Source organism: Dipteris shenzhenensis, chromosome 6, assembly GCF_047967505.1.
Source record: "Dipteris shenzhenensis isolate YYH24624 ecotype China chromosome 6, Dip_SZ_1.0, whole genome shotgun sequence".
NCBI lineage: Eukaryota > Viridiplantae > Streptophyta > Polypodiopsida > Gleicheniales > Dipteridaceae > Dipteris > Dipteris shenzhenensis.
In genome coordinates, this window is record NC_141601.1 from 10,531,205 (window position 1) to 10,554,179 (window position 22,975).

The following is a 22,975-nucleotide window of genomic DNA, read 5'->3' on the forward strand; positions in this document are numbered from 1 at the left end:
CCAAATTTTGTGTGGCCTTCAAGTAATGGAAGACACGCTTCACTGCTTGCCAATGCCATGTACTAGGCATGTGCATGTACCTGCTCGATAGGAAGACGGCATATTGAAGGTCAGGCCGGATATGACATAAATAAATAAGGAAGCCCACAGCCTCCTGACAAAGGGTGGGTATATGTGACATTAGCAGCTAGAATATTTGTGACTGCAAGAACTTGTTGTCCTAGCTGTCCCACCTGCTGCTTCTCGGAAGCAATACGTTTTCGGCTCTTAGAGATGTCATGCCCTGGTTTCCTGCAATAATTGCAGTGTTTCTTCTTCTTTCCATCAACAGGTGAAGAAGAGGATGAGGTACCAGATGTAGGTTTAGGCTTGCTGTAACTTCCCCCCCCTTTTCCTGTGCCCCTATAATCAGCAGCAAAGGCTTGATCTGCATGAGTAGAAGAAGCCCTGTTTTGACGACTCTACTCCTCCTACAGGAGTAGGGAAGCAAGCTGATCAAAAGAATAGTGGTTGGGGTTACCCATGGCCACAAGTCTGATATAAGTCTAGGAGTCCATCGAGTGTGGTAGACGCAACCTATGAGTCTGGTACAATCTAATCAGCATTGATGACTCTCTGAAGTCCTTGACCTGTGTCAAATAGGCATCCATGCTGCCCCCTTAATTCATCTTAACATTGTCAAGCTGCCTGCGCAAAGAAGCAAATCTGGCCTCATTGCATATCTGATAAATACTAGCCAAAGTGTCCCATGCAGCCTTGGCTGTTTTGCAAGACCGAATGTGAGGTATAACAACTCTCTTGCAATTCATGGCAATCACCACATGTGCCTGTGCATCTCATTGATCCCAACGAATCTGTTCTTCGACGGCAGGCACTGAGGGAGTAGTGGTAGATGAACCAGAAGTGGCAGAAGTGTCTGCAGTGGCAGCAGGTGTCTGTGATGAAGAGACAAGTCTAGTCTCCAATCCAAATACAATACATACCTTTGTAAGACTAGAATAAGTGCAATCATACAAATTTAGATTTTTTGTTGTTCTAAAGATAAAAAATCTACACAGAAAATAAAAGAGAATATGAAAGAGAAGAAAAAAGAGGTAAACAAAAACTTTCATGAAAAACAAAAGGAAAACATACTTAGCAAGCAAAGCAACACTTATGTCCTCATCAGTGCCCAAGCATAAGCAGCTATATTGGGTTTCTACGACCCGTGGAGTCTCTTGGGCAAACCCAATGCTTACTAAAATACGTCAAATAAACAAAAGAGAAAGAAAACAAGAAATAAAGAAGAAAGGAAGCAGGTGATTAAGAAAAAATAAACAAGCAAGTCAAGAATTCTTATGTTATTATTAGTATAATGAGTGCTAACTAATAAAGCCTTAAAGTTAGACCAATTAATGTTACCTTCCCCAAAATCATGAAGATTATTCATGTTTGACCTAGCTAAAAAGTTAAACCTTTCTCTATATATGTTTCTTCTAACTTTTTTGTTTTCATTTACCGAGCTAGACCTACTTTGGACTTACCAATGCTCCTGCTACATTCATCGCCAATTGACTCGAGTCCACCTTCTGACCAACCGCTGCGAGCTGGTCCCGCACAACTTTCACCTTTGTCAGATGGTCATGCAGACTATCACCCTAATTATAAAGCTGATGCTGAAGAGTAATGATACGGGCTGTATTATTGGTTTCATACAGCTCCTTCAGTATGGCCCGTGCCTCTGAAGACGTCTCTGCCAACTGGATATGAGGAATCACAGCATCTGCTGTCGTGCCAATTAGCATTGCTAAGGCTTGAGCATCCCTCTCCTCCCATGCACTAAGCTCATCCGCATCTGCTTCAAATAGAACTTCACCTCTTTTGTCCACAGTGTCCTCCGGCTTCTCCTCGGTCCCAATCACTATCTTCCACAGCTTTCGTGCCAACAGATGGCTTCGGATCTTGACTATCCAAATTGGATAGTTCGTCCCATCGAGCTTTCCAGCTTCACCAAAATTGGGAATAAATGAAGAAGGAAGATGACTGGAGAAGGAGGAAGGACGAGCAGTGGGTGTAGAGGCTTCTGAACGCTCATCCATCTCGGTGAATAGGATACTGAAAAACTGAAGCAAAAAAGATGTGCTGACCTCCCGTGCTAGCCTGAGCTGAAAACAGAATCGCCTTTCTGCCAAGGGACTCCTTTCTTCAAAGAGTGCTTTGATGAAGAAGAGTTGAGAGCGTATGGCTCTAATACTATGTTAGAAATCAAGAGGGAATGAATCACTCAAACCTCCAACCAAGATCTCTCCAACTCTTACACACACTCAACTCAGATAGATGATCACAGATGCAACAAACACTCTCTCAGAAATAAATATGGACGGAGAGAGAAAGATGTAGGTCATCTTTTGGTGGTTCTAGTGATGCTCTATAGGCCAAGGTATGTGCCTTGTAGGCATAAGTGTAGGCACTTATAGTGTTAGGCCACATAGGACACTTAGTCCTAGGTCTAGATACAAGTACTTTGTACTTGTGTATTTTCCATCTATCTAAAGTTTTGACGTGACTGATCTATCGACTCGTTACGTACCTGCACTCTCTCTTTCTTCGTTGCGATCCTACAGTGGTATCAGAGCCTAGCTTCGCTTCCTGTGCCTCTTGTCCGTACTGCCCCGTACAACAATACGGATGTCCGTACAACCAAGTACGGATATTGCACCGTACCTTCAGTGTACCTGCGCGTCGTCGTACATTGCATCGCCATACTGAATCGCGCATCGTTGTACATCTGCATCGCGGGTCGCCGTACATCCACGTCACTTGTACCTGCGTCGTCACTTGTACCTACAGCGTACAACTGTACGGCTCTGCTCCATACTCAAGTTGTACTTGCATTCAGCTTGTGCCACCATCCGTACAATCAACGCCTACGTGTCGTACAAGTATACACGCACTCCGTACTTGCCTCGTAACTGCATCCGTACAGACGTACGTTGGATACAGTCACCTGCATCCGTACAGCGTACCTACAACCGTACACTCAAGTACAACGTGTCATGTACTTCCTACACCGTACAACCGTCGTACAGGCCGTACCTGCATCACCGTACAGTGTACATTGGGTGCCGTACAGCCGTACGCCATGCAAACCGTACAGGTTTAATTTCTTACGTGTGAGATCTACAGAGATTGCAGGACATTGAGTCGTTTTTGCAGGATATTGAGTCAGATTTGTAGGACATTGGGTCAGACTATCATACATTGGGTCACATTTGCAAAATTTCAGCAAAATTTGGGGCTTTTCTACATTTGCCCTCTTTTTGGCCTATTTGCTCTCAATAAATTTGGGGCTTTTGCCAATTTGCTTTTTTGCAGTGAACATTGCCTGTCACAATCACATTTGGGTCAGATCTGCATTTGCCCTTTGATTTGGGTTTGAAATTTGCATATATTTGCTGTCATTTTTGGGACAGCCAGTTTTTTTTTTGCAGTGATAGCCTTGAGGCTTTTGGGTTATCAGGTCTTTTTCAGGGTATCACAATTGCTATGGCTGGGAACAATCAAGATTTATTTGGAATTCTTCGTGAAGATGATAAGTTGGATGGCACCAACTATTCGATGTGGTCTTATCTCATGAAACATATTCTTGTTGCAAAGCATTTGTGGAATATTGTTTCTGGGATTGATCTGAGGCCAGCCAATGCTACTGTGGTTGCCTCTACAGCTGGTCCCTCTTCAGGGGATACTCCTCCTGATGCCTCTTCCTCTAGCACTCCTGTTGCTGCTCTTCCAACTCAAGAACAGTCAAGATGGGATGCAAGAGATGCAAATGCACATTCATGCATTACTTTATCATGCAAGAGAATCATTATTCCACACATCCGGTCTTGCTGGACAGCAAAGGATGCTTGGGATAAATTGGCTTCTCTCTATCAGATTCGCAATGAAGCTCGTGTTGCATATTTGAGAAGGCAATTACAGGAAGTGAATATGAATGAAGGTGAGTCAATGGATGCATATTTGACAAAGGTCAAGGACCTCATGGAACAGCTCGCCAACATTGATGAGGTGGTGCCAAATTCACAGCTTGTCAGTACCACATTGAATGGACTGCCAGATACATATCAAGAGTTTGCTACAACCCTTCAATTAGTGGCCATGGGTAATCCAGACCACTATTCTTTTGACCAGCTAGTTACTTTGCTTTTGTAGGAAGAGCAAAGTAGAGCTAACAGACAAGCCATTATTCCTGATCATGCATTTGCTTCACAGCAGACAGGAAGAGGCAAGGCTTCCAAGCCTATGGGCAAGCCAAAATCTGCGCATAGCAGCTGCAATTCCTCTACGCATAGCAGCTGCAATTCCTCCCATGCATCTAAAAATACAGCAGATAAGGGAAAGAAGAAAAGATGCAACTATTGTCGCAAGCCTGGACATGACATTTCAGAATGCAGGAAGCGCATTGCTTCGGAGAAAAAGAAAGCAGGATTGACAGTTAATGCCTCACATGCTATTGAATCCCATAAGCCAGCAGATGCTTCACATGCACATGCTCTTCAGGATGATTTGGCATGGGCTGTCCACTGCTCATTTGATCCCTCCAAAGCTGATGCACTCTTTACTGCTAATGATGCTCAGTACTTTGATAGTGGTGCTTCCAAGCATGTCACATCCTGTAGACAGTTGTTTCATTCTCTAGCTGATGCACCTCGAGGGGGGACTGTTACATGTGCTAATAATGCTTCATATGCTGTAAAAGGAGTTGGAGATGTGTAGCTCACATCCATTTCCAGCCATCCTGTCACTCTGACAAATGTTCTTTTTGTGCCTGGCATTGAAGTCAACTTGATTTCAATTTCAGCAATTGCTACTTCAGGTTTCAGAGTAATTTTTGATGGCTACAGATGCCTAGTATATGATCTTCGTGATGACAATGCCATGGTTCTCACTGGCACTTTGCAAAAAGGGCTTTATCACCTTGATCATCATCCAGCTGCACTTTCTATTGAAGCATTGGCTATTTCAGATTCACAACTTGCTGAAACTCATTTTTGGCATGAGAGAATGGGTCATCTCAATTATAGAGCTCTTGCAAAGCTACATTCACAGCAGATGGCAAATGATGTACCTCAGACTCACACAAATTCCAAACATGTGTGTGAGGGTTGTCTTTTGGGTAAAATGCATCGATTTCCTTTTCAAAAGAATTGTCCAAAACTTTCATTGCAGCTAGTACACAGTGATGTCTGTGGCCCAATGAGGACAAATGCCATTGGAGGGTACAAGTATTTCATGACTCTCATTGATGATTTCACAAGGTATTGCTGGGTATATCCTTTAAAGGCCAAATCTGAAGTTTTCTTATGCTTTCAGAGATGGCTGAATATGGTTGAGAATGAATCACAAAACAAGCTTGTCACCCTCAACACAGATAGGGGGGGTGAGTATATGTCAAAGGAGTTTGATGCATTTCTATCCTCACGGGGCATTATTCACTCATGCACTACTCCTCAGCAAAATCCTGTTTCTGAAAGGAAAAACAGGTCCACAATGGAGATGGCCAGATGCATGCTTAAGGCCAAGTCTTTGCCCAATAAATTTTGGCTTGATGCAGTAATGTGTGCCAACTATGTGCTGAATAGATCACCTACACAGGCATTAAAGACTATTACACCTTATGAAGCATGGAAAGGCAGGAAGCCTTCACTTTCACACATGAAAGTTTTTGGGTCTCTTGCATATGTTCATGTACCATCTCAGCTGAGACATAAGCTTGATGACAAGGCAATCAAATGCATATTTATTGGTTACAGCCAGGAGAGCAGAGGGTATCGGTTATATCAACCAAATACTGGGAAGATTATTGTCAGTAGAGATGTGATCTTTGCTGAACATTCAGCTTCTCCTCTTGTGGACTGCAAAGCAAAGCCAGATGTTGACATGTTTGATGCCTTTAAATCTTGGTTACCTCTGCCATCATCAGAAGAGGATTTTGAGCAGCAACATGAGCCTCCTACAGGCCCTCCACTAAGCATTAATCAGCCTCACCCTCATGCTGATTTGCAGGTTTCTCTTCCGGCACAAAATGATCCCACTACTCATGATGCAGTCATTGAAAAAAGAGCTGTCAATAGACAGCAAAGGCAAGTTCCCAGATGGCTTCTTGATACATTGAGGGACAGCAAACAAGATCAGCCTTTTGCTGCCCGGACAAGATCAGGGAATAGACAGCATGGTCACTTTCTTGAGTTTGCACTCCTTGCTACAGCTTGCAATGAAGAGCCTTTGTGCCATAAAGATGCTTTTGACAACAAAGAGTGGATGGATGCAATGAAAGCTGAGTTACAATCTATTGCCAAAAATGACACATGGGAATTAGTAGATCTCCCACCTGGCAAGCATGCCATTGGAACGCGGTGGGTCTACAAATTAAAAAGGAAATCTGATGGCAGCATAGATCGATACAAAGCCCGTCTTGTTGCAAAAGGGTATGCCCAACAACAAGGCATTGACTTTGAGGAGACATTTGCTCCCACATCCAAGATTACTACCATTCGATGTGTCATTGCCATTGCAGCCCATCATCATTGGCAAGTGCACCAACTTGACATCAAGACCCCTTTTCTTCATGGGGATCTGTAGGAAGAAGTCTATGTCACACAACCTCCTGGCTTTGAGGTTGTTAATTCTGAAAATAAGGTATGCCGGCTTAGAAAAGCCCTTTATGGTTTGAAACAGGCACCCAGGGCATGGTATGCCAAAATTCATGCACACTTACTATCCCTTGGTTTTCAGAATAGTCCCACAGAACCCACTCTTTATGTCCGTGGGAGTGGATCTGATTTTTTAGTGCTGATTTTATATGTGAATGATATGCTTATCACGGGCCCAGATACTCAGCAAATTGCAGCTTTCAAGGCTGATTTGCAGCAGATTTTTGACATGTCAGACATGGGACGGCTCCATTATTATTTGGGCATTCAGTTTGCTCATGTTGAGGGGGGTATCATGATGTCTCAGTCCAAGTATATTGGACAGCTCCTTGATCGTTTTCAGTTTGAGGATTGCAAGACAATCTCTACTCCAGTGGACCCTGGCTTCAAATTCTCAGCTCATGATGGGAGCCCACCATGTGATATCACTCTTTATCAGCACGCTGTTGGATGCCTTATTTATTTATGTCACACCAGACCTGACTTGCAATATGCAGTATCTCAGCTCAGCAGATTCATGCACATGCCCAGTTCATAGCATTGGCAGGCAGTGAAGAGAGTCTTCAGATATCTCAGAGGCACTCAGAATTTAGCCCTCTTCTATGGTGATCAGGGTTCACTTACCATGCATGCTTACACGGATAGTGACTGGGCAGGATGTCCCGACACCAGAGTGTCACATACTGGCAATTGTTTTTTGCTTGGCAATTCATGTATTTCTTGGCTCAGCAAGAAGCAACCGACAGTTGCCACGTCTAGCTGTGAGGCTGAGTACAGGGCAGCTTTCACCGCTACAGTAGAGTGTGTTTGGCTTCGACAGTTACTTATAGATCTTGGTATTTGCCAGACATCCTCCACTATTGTCTACACTGACAGCCAGAGTGCTTTGGCTATTGCGCGTAACCCAGTGTTTCATGCGCGTACCAAGCATATTGAAGTTCACTATCATTATGTTCGGGAGCGGTTGTCAGCAGGAGACATAGAGTTGTCCTATTTTCCCACAGAGGACAACATCGCAGATATGTTTACAAAGGCACTTCCTCGTCCCAAGTTCGAAGTCTTCCGACAGGCTTTACACTTGGTTCCCTTTGTTACATGATCTGACATTCCTTGTATATTCATAGGTGGCTATATCCTTTTGGATGAACATGTGCCACCATGACCAGAAACTACCAGGTATTCTGAGACGTTTCCAGAGTGCTTCAGCCCATCCCATGGAGGGGGGTTTGTAGGCCATCTTATGGTGGTTCTAGTGATGCTCTATAGGCCATGGTATGTGCCTCGTAGGCATAAGTGTAGGCACTTATAGTGTTAGTGCCTTTTAGGCCACATAGGACACTTAGTCCTATGTGACACCTAGGACACTTAGTCCTAGGTCTAGGTACAAGTACTTCGTACTTGTGTATTTTCCATCTATCTAAAGTTTTGACGTGACTACTGATCTATCGACTCGTTACGTACCTACACTCTCTCTTTCTTCGTTGCAATCCTACAAAAGAGAGTATATTCATCCACCAGATGGTGGGCAGGAAAATAGCTCCAAGGGAGCAGTACAAAACACAGTAAAGTGCTAAAGAATATTGATGGACTCTCTCTCTCACCAACTGCTCCAGATCTGAGTGCTGAACACAGCCTTGGAGAGGGGCTTTCAGTCTTGCACTGGATGCTGGAATGAATGGAGGGGTAGGCCTTTTATAGGCACTGCCCAGGCCCCTTGAGTTGACCGACCAGCAGGGTCGGTACCCTGTCTGGTGGCCGACCACATGGGCCCTACAAAACCGACCAGGGTTGGCCTGGTCGGTGGCCCTGGTTGGGCTGACTTGGCCAGCCACAGGCCCTTATTTAAGGGCGCCCTGGGCGGCCAGTCAATGCTGCTCCTGGTGCCTCTGTGTGAGGCCTAGCGCCCCTTTATTCCTGCTGTTGCAGACTGCAACCAGCCCGTGTGTTGGTTGCCTATGATGCCGGCCTGAGTCTCTCTCTCTCCCCAGCCCTCCTACCTCTCACTGCCCCTTGTCCCCTCAAATCGGGGGCTCACAGGTGGGCACAGTGAGTTTCTAACATACAATGGCACTTGTAAGGCATAGAGCAACTAGAGCAACTGCCATGAGGGCACAACAGACTACTATCCCTCCAGATAGTAGGCAGCAATCTATCACAGGCTTCTTGCCTACACTGCCTAGCCCATCATAGGGCGTACCTTGACATTTCATGCCGTGTGTGTGCTACATTGTATTGTATCGAATTAGATTGTATCTTTTCTGATGATGATGATGCCAGTGAGGACTATGACTATGGTGACATTGGTGATTATGACATTGACTATGTCCTACACAGTTTACTAGCATGGGTTAGGATGCTCGCTTAGTAGCTCCACCCTTTTGCTCATTGTATCAGGTTTTACATTCAGTCTCATAAACCCATCGGTTTCTTTCTTTCTTTCTTTCTCTCGACGCCAAGCCTCACCAAAATCTCGAGCCAAATCCTGAGCCATTGTCTCTCCTCAGTGGCCCAGTCGTGTTGGTCCCACTATCCACAAAGTCCAACCAGTCAAGGACGGATGACCTATTGATAAACGACGAGGGGATTCTCCTTGGTGTTTGCTCCCCCTTTGTGAGATCATTAGCTTAGCTTAACACTCAGCAAGGGCCTTAGCGAGCCCTTTGCTTCAGCCCATGGCGGCTTGTACAAGCTATTGTGTCAACCTTGTGAAGACCAAGGTTATGGTCTTCAACACCTCACGCACAATACTCTGTCAACTTAGCTTTACTTACCGTGGTGAGCCAGTGAAGATAGTGCAGTCCTATACATACGTGGGAGCAGCCTTCACAGGACCCACTTTCACCATGACTCATGCAGCCCAAGCACGACTCACACTGGGGCAGAGTGCTTTGGCCCGATTAGAGAGACAGTGCTTCCAGGCACACTTTAAAGATCCACCGACCAAGGGCTGACTTTACGGCACGTTAGTGTGGCCGACGGCCATGTATGCAGCACCTTTCTGGGGAAGTGATCTCTCGAAAACAAGAGTGGAGGAGATTTGAGCGGCTACAGGTGACTATTGGGTCCAGGATGATTTGGAGTAAGCCCTCAGTCTTGCATGAGTCTCATAGACCCATCGGTCTTCCGAAGACTTTAATAATCTCTCTCTCTCTCTCTCATCGTGGGGCTCAATTAAAAATATACTCTCTAGCTTTGTACCAGGTTATTCACAATCTCATAGACCCATCGGTCTTCCGAAGACTTTAATAAACTCCCTCTCTCTCTCTCTCTCTCTCTCTCTCTCTCTCTCTCTCTCGCGTCATGGGGCTCAATCAAAAATATACTCTCTAGCACCGATTCTTGCACATATGTTTAACCTCGAAGTTTGTCATGGCTTCCCACCAGCATGGAGCACCACCACTATCGTGCTGATACACAAAGCAAGAGACCTTATGTACACCGGGAACTATCGCACCCTCATGATTAGCCACACATTCGCCATGATGTATGGATCGGTACTAGAGAGGGAGATCAGCAGTCATACAGAGGCACGGGGGCAACGAGCACTAGGGTAGGCAGGATTCAGGAGGCAACACTCTACTCTAGACCACATTTTCACTCTGAGGGTTGTCATTGAGGAGGCGAGGTTCAGACATTAGAAGGTCTACACATGTTTCGTAAGGTTTTCGACACTGTCCCACAATCCCGCATGATCAGGAGACTATATGAGATGCAAATTCCATAGACGCTGATCTCGAGTGTGATGAGCCTATATGAGTTAGTAAGGGGTAGGGTCCGTGTTCTAGGCGGTCTATCGGATTGGGTCGAGAGCACCATTAGGGTGAAGCAGGGCTGTCCTCTCTCACCGACTCTCTTTGGACTCTGCATCGATGAGATCACATCTTTCATAGATCTCCTAGGGGGCGAGGGTTCATTACTAGGTGATCTCATACAGATATTCTTATATGCTAATGATATACTCCTTATATCCTCTTCGGCGGAGGGGCTGCAAAGAGATCTGGAGGCATAAGAGGTAGAGACCTGACAGTCAACCTTGGGAAAACCAAGGTTATGATCTTCAACACCTCATGAGTAGTGATTCGCCAACTTAGTTTCACCTATCGTGGCGAGCTAGTGGAGATAGTGCAGTTGTACCCATATTTGGGAGCATTCTTCACAAGACCCATCTTCATGATGACCCATGCAGCCCACGCCGTATTGCTTTGGCTAGAGTAGAGCAACAGTGCTTCTAGGCGCACTTCCAAAACCCACCAATGAAGGGCTAGCTTTTTGACACATTGGTGCAACCGACTGCCATGTATGCAGCACCGTTCTGGGGATGCGATCTTTCGAGGACAGACTGGAGGAGATTCGAGTGGCTACAGGTGACGATGGGATCCAGGATGATCCGATGTAAGCCCTCAATCCCACATGAGATAGTATAAGTAGAGTTCGCCATGACACCTCTCCAGGTTGATGCCATCTTTCAGACAGTGACTTTCATCCACAGAGTCTGGGACTTACCCCAATGGAGACTTCCGAGGTTGGCCCTAGAGTCATCCAGACAACTAGCAGAGAGCGGGGAAGACACATGGTATGCACGCATATCCACTTGGTTTGCAACACACGGTATCCACATAGACAGGCTTCCCCCCTTTCAATACAGCATGGATGCGCCTCCTGCGTCGATCCCGCGAGATGAGATCAACCGTATGATACGGTTAGACCTCCTCCAGCTTCATACATCCCGGACTTCGACCAGGAGCTCCCCACCAAGACCCAATTTTATCACGACGACTACTTGAGAGTATCAAAGGAGGGATTCATCATCAGACCCCAGTATCTCAAGCACAGAGGAGTCTCCCATGCACTGCGGATTGCCATTGGTCAGAGGCGATTTTCGTCCCATCAGCTGAGGATCGAGGCAGGGAGAGCAACAGGTATACTCAGAGAGCAACAGGTCTACACGCTATGTACGCTGGGGGCGGTTGAGACAGAGGAGCATTTTCTTTGTGTTTGCCCAGCCTACTACGAGATCAGGGGGCGCTACCACTATCTCTACTGGGAGGGGAATGGCTTCGGCCCTTTGTCACAACTGATTCATTTCCATGACCAGGTCTGTATCGGGTTTTATCTGATGCAGATGCGTCGCCACAAGGAGACACTTCTACAACAGATCAGAGAGCAACAAGGGATGGCCAGACCACCATACAATATAGAGGATGACCGGGCACAGCGACGCGTCACAGACTTCTATACATTTGAGTCACCCCCAAGACACAGTGGAGTGGAGGAGGAGCTAGCCGACATGAGAGCAATTTGGATGAGCACCCGACACAGTACCACCAAGAGAGGGACGCAGAGACCACGTGCACGACAGAGAGTCCCCAAAGTACACTCTATTGAGGTCCGACCTATCATAGCTTTCCTCAGGGGTGACCGACAGAGACGAGGGGTCACTTTGGACATAGCTCACAGAGTCCAGAGAGCGAGGAGATCGCGTCTCCCACCGCAACGCGAGACAGCTCGACAGACACAGATACGAGACATCTTCGTATACCTAGATGAATCCAGGAACATTCCCAAACTCATCCTCTAAAAACACAACATAGTACAGTTTCAATCTCATGATAGTCACTCACAAGGTTGAAAACCATAAACTCCATCATGCATAGCAAGGACTAGCTACTATGACATCCCCATTGACGTCATCAGCGCCCAACAGTGGGTGTAGACCATAGTATAAAAATATGCTCTCACACATACAAATCCACACACCCACACATACTTGAGCATCCATTTATACAAAGTCTTCGTACTGAGTTTCTGTCGGCACTCCGGAGGTGAAGGGCAAACTCAACCATGATGAAGGCTAGCACTAAAGGAGAAGGCTAATCAAAAGGTAGTCCAAAATCTCTTCATTCAAGCTACAACTGCTTGTGAAGTCTAAACATTTTCATTTTAGTCTCTCCCCAATGAGCATCTAAATCTAAATCTAGCTGATAGGGCAACGCACCATTTAAGATAGAAAGAATTATCACAATACCAGCAGGCCGCAACTTGGACGAAAACTTCACGAGGTGAAATTTGCATGTCTGCCCGCTAATATGGCAGAAGCATATACCTAGATGAATCCAGGAACATTCCCAAACTCATCCTCTAAAAACACAACATAGTGCAGTTTCAATCTCATGATAGTCACTCACAAGGTTGAAAACCATAAACTCCATCATGCATAGCAGGGACTAGCTACTATGACATCCCCACTGACGTCATCAACGCCCAACAGTGGGTGTAGACCATAGTATAAAAATATGCTCTCACACATACAAATCCACACACCCACACATACTTGAGCATCCATTTATACAAAGTCTTCGTACTGAGTTTCTGTCGGCACTCCGGAGGTGAAGGGCCATCTTCGTAACCCACCACAGAGCCATCACTGTACCAGGCTTTCTGTCTGAGTCCCAGTGCCGAGACGGACTTGTTTTTCCATTTGTTCCTGATACTGGATAGATTGATGTGGCCCACTATGGAGTTGCAATTGACTATTTATATTCATGATTATGACTTTGTTAGCATAGATTAGTACTCAGCAAGGATCCTAGTGTGCCCTTTGCTTCAGCCCACTGAGGATTGTATGAGTTCGCTCTTCTGTGTACTTTGTCCCAAAGGCCCACGAGGCCTCTCTCTCTCTCTCTCTCTCTCTCTCTCTCTCTCTCTTCTAACCCCCATGAGCTGACCGCATGCCCCTGCGTTGGCTTACAGCAGACCAACCTGCTGTCGCAACCCCTCTAGCCCTGTGGGCTGTTAGCAGGCCACCCTGCTATTCCCTATGGACCTGCTGCTGCAACAGGCCATCGGGCCTCCAGTGCCTACCCGCTCCACTTGCACCACCTGCGCCAATACCCGCTCCACCTGCACCACCCTCCACCTACCATACCACCCCCCGCCACCTACTGCGCCACCTTCAGCTACAAGGGCCTGCGCCACTCTATCGCGCCTTCTGTCAGCAATAGCAATGCAGGCCACAAGGGCCTGCGCAGGCCGCACGGGCTACTAGGCCCCCACCGTACCTAGTGTTTAAGCTCAAGGCTGCTCGAGGCACGCCAACGCCAAGGGGCTGCCACCAGTCCCTGTCTAGCCAGGACAAGGTCTCTGACCAAGACAGGGTTCACAGCCCTTACAGCCCTTGTGCCTCGACTCCAGCCCTATACCTCTGCTCCACAGAGGACGATTGTCAGCTGTGCACACTAATCATATCGCTTAAAAGTAAGGTTGAAAGTATGCCGTGACCTAAGCCTCAGCTTCTCTTTGGAAGAATGATTGCAGAATTACAACTGCTGCATGTTTTACCTTGAGTTTGCAAGCACTAATTTGTAAGATGAAAGAAGGGCCATAAAAAAGGATAACCTGATTAACTGGCTTGCCTTGTGGTCCAGTCTGTTTTGTTACAAGAACTTGTCCAAGCATCTTGCCTGCACCAAACACCCATGGTGGTTATGAGGAAGACGTGGAGAACATGCATACATGCATGTAAACTAAATCTATTGAAGATCATCAATTTATGAAGTACCTTGCAAGACTTGATAAATAGAGCAATAGTGTAAAGAGCATTCATAATGAAAACAAAAAAAACGTAAACTACATGTAACTGGCATGTAGATACACAACAGTAAGAGAAAAATTGTAACTTTAAGCTAAGCGCTGAAATCTCTAGCTTGACCCATAATCAAAGCTCTTCCGCAATAGCACCACAACCTCTGGGCAACTTGACACCCGAGAGGAAAAGGAAAAAAATCTAAGTGTTTATTCAAGAGCCATCAGGCTGATGTGTAAGACCAATAAACCACTAAACATCAGACACTAACGAGCAATGCCATGGCACCAATCTTTTGAGACATCGATGAATATTGTAAAAACAATTATTTCCACTACTACAACATGTATTGCTCTAAAACTTTAAGCTGTAAATATAGGAAATTTCAGATAAGGCATGAAATTACTCCACGTACAAGAATGATATACATTGATGGGCTGCCATATGTCATTGCTCAATTAGTCTCACCAAGAAAATGTGATTCATGAAACACTCATTTCGCAGAATACCTCACAAAAGGAACAAACTATGATTATTTCTAGGTGAAACCCGTTTGGAAACATCCTTGTGACCTTAGTTCCATATACGATTCATGTTGTAACTAATCTGAAGTAGTATATATGAAAACCAAGACAAGATTAAGAATTTATCCTTGACATGAACACTATTTTACTCCTCTATTTGAGATCTATATCCATCCCTGCACGTTCTCTCTCAGCCTTAAAATATGAAATTCCCTATTTCTAGAGCAAATTTTTCTTTGGAATTTGGAGCATAGCAATCTATTCCAGTATCTACTGCATGTCAATTTCTGTTGGTGGAAGTACCTCCATCTGGCAGTTGCCACATGACAACTTGAGAGCAAATAAAATTTCAAAAACATTCAAGTTGACATCGCAAGGCACCATCAGAACCACAACTCTGCCTACAAAAACAACTATATGGATAATTGACAATTTTCTTATAAAATTATGGAGATTGAGACTGCATCAGCTGTACAATCTTGTAGTAAGCATCAGAACACTCTTCTATGTTGAGTCACCTTAGCCTGCCTCCACGTATTTATATGAACACAAAAAATACCAACGCTAAAACAAGGAAACAAGAGACACACCAACGCAAACACAAGAAAGCAAAAGCAACACCAACACAAACACAATGAAGCAAGGTACTTTTGTTAGGTATACCGAGCAAAACACTACCTAACCACATAACATCCCCAAAAACAAAAGTACAAACCTAAGAGCTAAAAAGGAAATAGGCCCACTTGGATTTTGATTCGACATTCAAGGATCTTAAACATATCCGAAGCCAAAACTCCAAAGACATAATGACCAAAGCATAGAACAAAGTCGAGCTTCTTCATTACGTTTCTTGTAATTAGCCCTTTCAGAGATGGAATACATATAATGACCAGTGTGTAGAACAAGGCCAAGGTTCTTCATGAATTTTCTCTTTATATAGCCCCTTGGGACACATAATATAATTTAATTACTAAATTAGAGGGGAAAGCACTCTTACATATGCAAAGATGAGAGACTCTAAGGAATTGGGACGCATTAGCCAGATCAGAGATGTACTGAGCTAATGTAAGGCATTCGTATGATATTCAACACAACACACTTAGGTTGTTACCAATATTATAGCTATTAACCTTTGAACCTAAGAAAATTGAGTAATGCTAAGATCTGAGAAACTATAAAAGTCCTGCTAGCTAAACAATTCAGTTCACAAATTCCATGAGGATACATTCGTCCACCAAAAGAATTGGATCTTTGTACATACAATCTTTAAAGCTTGGAACGTACTAGACAAATGAGTTTCTCCAAACAGGTCACAGCCAGCTAAAGCGATTTTTGAGCGTGTTATTTCTAAAAATCAGCAAGGATTGGTGAAGGAAAGCCATACACGCAACTTTCAAAAGCACCTACAGTATTTACTAGTTGTAACATCGTCAACTTCACAAGGGACGTGTCACAAGCAATGTGAAACATCTGAGAGAATGATCAAGGGATGAAGAACACTCTACAATTAGAAGATTTAGCATAAAGACAAGCACATCAACATTGACATGTCAATGATATTCAAAGTTGAGATTTGAGCCATAGTAGTCCGAGACAACAACACAATTGGGAGCTTTGGTGAATCATTGTCATATAACTGAAATTCTAAAGAAGAAAATTCCATGCATTATTATCACCAAAATTGCAATGATGCACGCTGTGAGTGCAAAGACTACTAAACAGTCTTATAAACAGCAGTAAAAATTCCATGCATATGTAGTAAAAATCACTTAAATGCTTCGGTCAATACAATCAAATTGGGCCAAATTTTGATTGACTTGGTCAAACTTGATCAACGAGACTTTGAATGAATCAGGATATTGATACTATTGAGTGACTATTACTAATCATCTATGGAGTTTTTAGCACCACCAGTAGCACTTGCAGAAGAAGAGTGAGGGCCTGATGTAGCACTTGGCACTTGTGGGTCACTCAGTATTTACGGTTGAGCAATGCGAAAGTGAAAGCAGTCGGTTTTGGCATCCAACTGTTGACACAGCATTGTCCAGCCTCGTCTGGCTTTGCGGCTATAATCTTCGTAAAGCAAGACAGGCTTCACATCTTAAAGCTTTGTAGAGCAACAAGAGGCTAAGACGATTTGCTAAAATGCCCAAAGTCTCAATCCTCAGTGTAGACTTCAAAGAGAAGAGGCTGACCCATGACGTAGAAGCATTCCGTCATAACAGGCTACGGGTATTTATATACATATATTTTACAGCAGTTGCAGCCAGCAAGCAACAAAAGAATGATAAACGGCTCCATATCACAATCAAAAAAGAAATGACAAAGATGTGCTTAGGACAGCTTGTTGTTGTATTCTCCATTGAAGTAATTCGTAGTAATTCCCTGTAGGCTTAGTTGAAACAGAGGCACTTCATCCTCAATTCACAAGAAATGGCAAGACTCCCAGGGTAGATAAAGATCAGCGCTTCCTTTCTTTCCCCACCACGAGCCTTACCAGGCTCTAATCCAGTGAAACATCAACACAAGAGAGCTTTGCTGCTTGAACAACCCAGCCATGGATTCTTGCCTTGAGTTCGTCGTGTCCTGCCATATATCCCACGAGGGACCCCTTACTTTAAAGCCCTCGCCTAAACTGCCCTTCGGCCCTCATCAATAATGCCTAAGCCTAGGTGTTACCCTAGGCTCAAACCCTTTAGGCCTCCTTTAATGCAAGTGTTGTCGAGCCTTCTGGTTCCCCGCCTCGCCATAACCAAGCCCTAGGGCTTCCACGATAATGGTTGACATAACATTCAAGCTCTCTACCACCTCCTTGGTTCTAGATGAATTTCCATGCTTTCTACATTTTAAGAAGCTATGAATAAAGTACTATCCGAGCTTTTCACACATTGGCTTTCCACTACTAGATAGACTCTTCATCAATATCTTGCTTGTCTTTCAAAGATATCTACCAGTGTTACGCGTGAAGGTTCACCTTCTATGTACGAGTTATGACGTTCTTTCAAGATCCACCACCACAAACTGTACAAGAAATGCAAAGCTTTCAAAACTTTCTTCTGATTTAAAGCAAAAAAAACATAACACTAACGACAAAGACAAATGCAACCACTCATACCAAGACAGCTTTGCTCATTCCACCCGGTTCATTGGCAAAGACCTACTATTGATACTACTAAGACAACTCCCTATCTAATTCACGTAACCTCGATCATCTTCACCAAACCAAAGGCTAGAAACAATCCATACGAGACACCACCTAGAACTCACCATCCAACCATAGAGCTCTTATATAGAATCACGAGTAAGGTTCATGGCTTAACCATGGCCATGTGAGCAGATCCAAAGGCTGCGCATGGGCAGACAGGAAGCCTGCCATGTAGGCAGTATACAGAGCTGCTGCCAGCAGGGCCTGCAGAGGGCAGCGGAGCTGTACAGGGTGATTCAGAGGCTAATGACTGGTTGGCTGGAGCAGGTGTATGGATACAGCATGTACAGCAGCATGCAGAGCAGCAGGAGCAGCAGATTGGGGGTCACTCTGAGCCCATATGTAGGCCTTAGCATGTCAGCAAGAGGCTCTGCCAGGCAGCAGTCTGCAGCAAGGGACTGGCCCACAGAGGCAGAGCACCAGATTGGGTTGGCTATTACAGACTGAAGATTGTAACCAGTATTACAACTTTGGAAAGGACAAGGCTGCTCAATTGAGAACTCAATTTTGAGATGGCTGCTATGTTGGGGCAAAAAACTACGATGGCAAGCTAACACGTGGCAAGACAAGCCTAACAAGAAGACAGATGAAAAAAATGATCACGACGAGGACACGTCTGGAATTGAAAGCAAGAAAAAGAAGATATGCTTCTACTACGAGCAGCTTGGACATTATGCAAGAGACTGCAGAAAGAAGAAGGCCAATCGAAAGAAGGAAAAGGAATCCAAGCAAGAGTTAAAGGAGTCAAAACAAACAATGAACATGGTAATGGAAATAGGAAAGCTTCTCTTGGTGGCGACTCCGAGTGTTGTTGAGTTTAGGTATGAGATGAAACTATTTTAATATCTGCCATTGAGAGATGCTACAATGAGCCACAAGGCTGACACAACTACATTCTTCCATTGCAGCAGTGTTGGCTGCAGCAAGAAACCTCCGTCTGTTAGAACAAGGAGTACAGGGATACAGAAGGAGTTACAATTTACATGATTTGAGATTTTGATGAGACCCTATTTCAAGCTATTGCACTAGATATTCTAAAGCTTCAAATATCAACAAAATGCATGCATATGTTGATACTAATCGTATTGGCGCTAATGAGATATCAAGAGACTAGGATAAATGCAATGTCACCTTGGTGATTGATTGGTGATTGACGTTTTTTTTGTCCTCTTCTTTAGCTTGGTTCTTCTTCAATTTGTTGATTTCTTTTGACTTTCAATCGAAAGATAGACCAAAGAATTGCTGAACAAGGTCCATTTGACGCAGCATTATTCCATTTTGCTCATCAGTATTTCGTTCTTTTCAAAAGATTTGTGGCTAAGTTCACACTCACTCGAGGCTTAGAGCGTTCAAGCTCCTACTCCAACAGAGGCTTCCAAGGAACACTCCCCGTGCAGGAAGGTAGAGGCTGCAGTCTCTCAAGTAAATTTTCTTAAAGGCTCCCATTGTCGATGTGGAGCTTGATGAGGTTGTGGTGACACCTCTCAGTCCGCCTAACTCAGGCCGGCCTGTAGTGCAGGGACGAGTTTCGCGCACCAACTCTTGATTTGGTATCCAAAGGTCCAAGATCAAGACGAACACATGTTGGGCCAGCGCACGCACATAGCTGGGCACATGGGACAACAGAGCTGCCTGCTCTCGAGGGGCCTGTCTTGGTCTTCCTAAGTAGATGGAGGAGCGGCTCCAAGCAATAGCTTATTTGAGGGGTGCTTCAGGCATGCTCGTGGGGATAGACACCGCCATACCGATGCCATAGCAAGAGGGCGTTAGGGCAGCCCCAGAGCTAAAGCATCCTCGTCAATGGTTAGGCCAATTCTCTCAGACATTGACTTTCATTCACAAGGTGTGGGACTTACCCCATTGGAGACTTCCGAGATTAGCCCTAGAGTCATCCAGACGACTCGCAAAGAGCAGAGCAGTCACATGGTATGCACGCATATCTACAAAGCTTGCCAAGCACGGTATCCAGATGGATAGGCTTCCCCCCTTTCAGTACAGCATGGATGTACCTCCTGAGTTGATCCTGCGAGATCAGATCAACAGTATTATACGGTTAGACCTCCTCCAGCTTCACACATCCCGGACTTAGGGGGAGGACTAGGAACTCCCCACCAAGACCCACTTCTATCGCGACCACTTCCTGCGAGTATTAGAGGAGGGATTCATTATTAGACCCCAGTATCTCGAGGATAGAGGAGTAGAGGAGTATCTCATGCACTAAGGATTGCCATTGGTCAGATGCGGGTTTCATCCCATCAGCTGAGGATTGAGGCAGGGAGAGCAGCGGGTATACCTAGAGAGCAGCGGATCTGCATGCTATGTACGCTGGGGACGGTTGAGACAGAGGAGCATTTCCTTTGTGTTTGCCCAGCCTACTATGAGATTCAAGGACGGTACCACTGTCTCTACCTAGAGGGGAATGGCCTCGGTCCTTTGTCACGACTAATCCATTTCCATGACCAGGTTTGTATTGGACTCTATCTAATGGAGATGCAGCAACAGAGGGAGGCGCTTCTACGACAAATCAGAGAGCAACAGGGGTTGGTCAGACCACTACAGGACATAGCCCAGGCACAGCGACACGTCACAGACTTCTACACATTTGAGTCAGCCCCTGGACACAGTGGAGTGGAGGAAGAGGAGCTAGCCGATATGAGAGCAGTCTGGATGAGCAGCCGGCACAGCACTGCCGAGAGAGGGACACAGAGGCCACATGTGCGACAAAGAGCCCCCAGAGTACACTCTATTGAGGTCCGACCTATCACAACTTTCCTCAGAGGAGACCGATAGAGACGAGGGATCACTCTAGACATAGCTCGGAGAGTCCAGAGAGCGAGGAGACCGCGCCTCCCGCCACAGCTCGACAGACGCAGATACGAGATATTTTCGCAGCCCACCAGAGAGCCATCACTGTACCAGGCTTCAGTTTCATCCCAGCGCCTGGATAGATTGATTGATATGATATGATTATGTTTATGATTATGATTCTGTTAGCATAGATTAGTACTCAGCAAGGGTCCTAGCGTACCCTTTGCTTCAGCCCACTGAGGCTTGTATGAGTTCGCTTTTCTGTGCGCTTTGTCTCATAGGCCCGCGAGGTCTCCTGTGGACGTTAATATATCTTTCTTTCTTTCCTTCTCTGGCAAAAGTGTCGCCCAAAGTACTCAAAGAGTTCCTCGCCCAGTGTTTTAAAGCATTGGCCATGGTGGAGAGCTAGTGCTAGAGTCAAAGCCAGCAAAAACTGACTTTGGAGCTGCCCAATAGCACATAGATTTGGATGAGGGCCCTTCAATAAGTATCTAGGACACAAAAGGATGCCTTGGTCTCTTTGGCATGGCAGAGGATTCAAGTGGTAGAGCAACGATGGAGATGTTGGGCTATCAATCCTACTCCTAGCAAGGAGATATTCTTTCAAATGGCGTTTGTGGCTTCAAGGGGACCATCTACTACACGAGATCCAATGGGATCCTAGGACGTGGTTTTCGCCCTCACGAGTGTCACAAGATGGATGAGATAGTATTCTTTTCCTATGTTACACAGATCCGCAAGTAACAAGCCTCACCTTGGATCCAGGAAGCAGGATTGGGTGGACCAATAGATCCCCACGGAGGTACCCTTAATCAAGTAAAATGGATAGCCTTACCTCTTTTAATGTGGCTTTCAAAAATATGTAAGTTCTCTCTACCTTCATTATTCATTGTTATGGACTTGAATTTTCATTTTTCGATAAGAATTATTTGCTTAGAGAAACATTGAAGAAAGGGTAAAGAAAATAAAATTCCAAAAATCTTTCATTGAGAGAGAGAGAGAGAGAGAGATTTAAACAAGACATTGTGATTGCTTAGTCATTGCTTTGCAGCTTTGCATGTGCTTGCTGATTGCTTTGTCAATGCTTTGGCAGTGCTTTGTATGTGTTTTTGCAGTGGTTAGTCACGGAATTGCCACTACATGACTACTTTAAGATCAATGGCTGCTTCGACTCTAAGGGGCAACACTGCCTAAAGTTACTTTGATCCAAACAGTTCCATCAAAATCCAGATGGTTGGCTTGAATGGTACAGGCCTCAAACTCTTTGAGCCAGATTTACAAAATTTTGCAATGATGATTACGACTCCATAATCAAAAGAGAAGAGCAATGACAATGATGAATACAAATAAAAAATTCAAGCACTTTGAATTGTCAGTCTTTGGTTGCCTGACGCGTGCCAGAAGCTGATTGGTTCATCTTCTAGCAACAGATTTTTGCACAGAGGTAGGATATAGGCTCCACATATACTAGCTTTGAAACCCCTCTCCTAACTAAAAGACTACCACTACTAATCAAGAGGAAACAATTGCCAAATATAGAGAACAACGCTAGTACAACTCAACCAAAACCTCTTTATTAGGAGGGAGTGTGAGACTGCACATTTTACAACTATAGCAACCAACGGCCAACTAGGTAATTCACAAGCCATAGGCCTAATACAAGATTTATCACAAATTTATGACATATTGACTTGCTAACAAATTATGTTACAAAGAGGTACTTTCGTCAAATAGTATTGACCTGCAATCGTCTCCACCTCATCTCGTTTGACAACATGCACACCACCCTTAAGTCCATTCGTAAACGTCCCTAAACCTCGACCACCGGCTAGAATTTGGCTTTTCACCACAAGCTGCACAAGTCGAGAGAATACATTTAAGATTACACTTGGAATTTTTCAAGGAAAGAGAATCGTGTGTTTTAGCATAGAGAATATCAGAAAAGTCTACACATACCCACCTAAGAAAATAAGATCTTCCATGTCGCAATTATAAATAACAAAACACACTGAATCAGTAGATGCATTGATGATACCTCAATATCCACCTTTTTTATTCAAAGCTACCAGCAACACCTGTCAGAATTTCAAGTGCTAAAGCATGCACTTGTGCACAGATAACAAAGACCAACTCTTTCCAATACACACTCAGCAATACCCTAGCT

The 22,975-nt window shown here is 44.8% G+C and overlaps 1 protein-coding gene across 2 annotated transcripts in view; it reads right to left on the minus strand.

Moving 5' to 3' along the window:
- The window catches only part of LOC147900767 (ATP citrate lyase (ACL) family protein), a 50,140-nt gene that overhangs the window by 17,179 nt on the left and 9,986 nt on the right, over positions 1 to 22,975 (minus strand). For both annotated transcript variants that reach the window (XM_087375619.1, XM_087375620.1), the window contains exons 4-5: positions 22,553 to 22,664; positions 14,088 to 14,152 (exon numbers count right to left, since the gene is read on the minus strand). In XM_087375619.1, the coding sequence (XP_087231745.1) occupies positions 14,088 to 14,152; positions 22,553 to 22,664 (177 nt within the window). The remainder of the gene's footprint in view (positions 1 to 14,087; positions 14,153 to 22,552; positions 22,665 to 22,975) is intronic.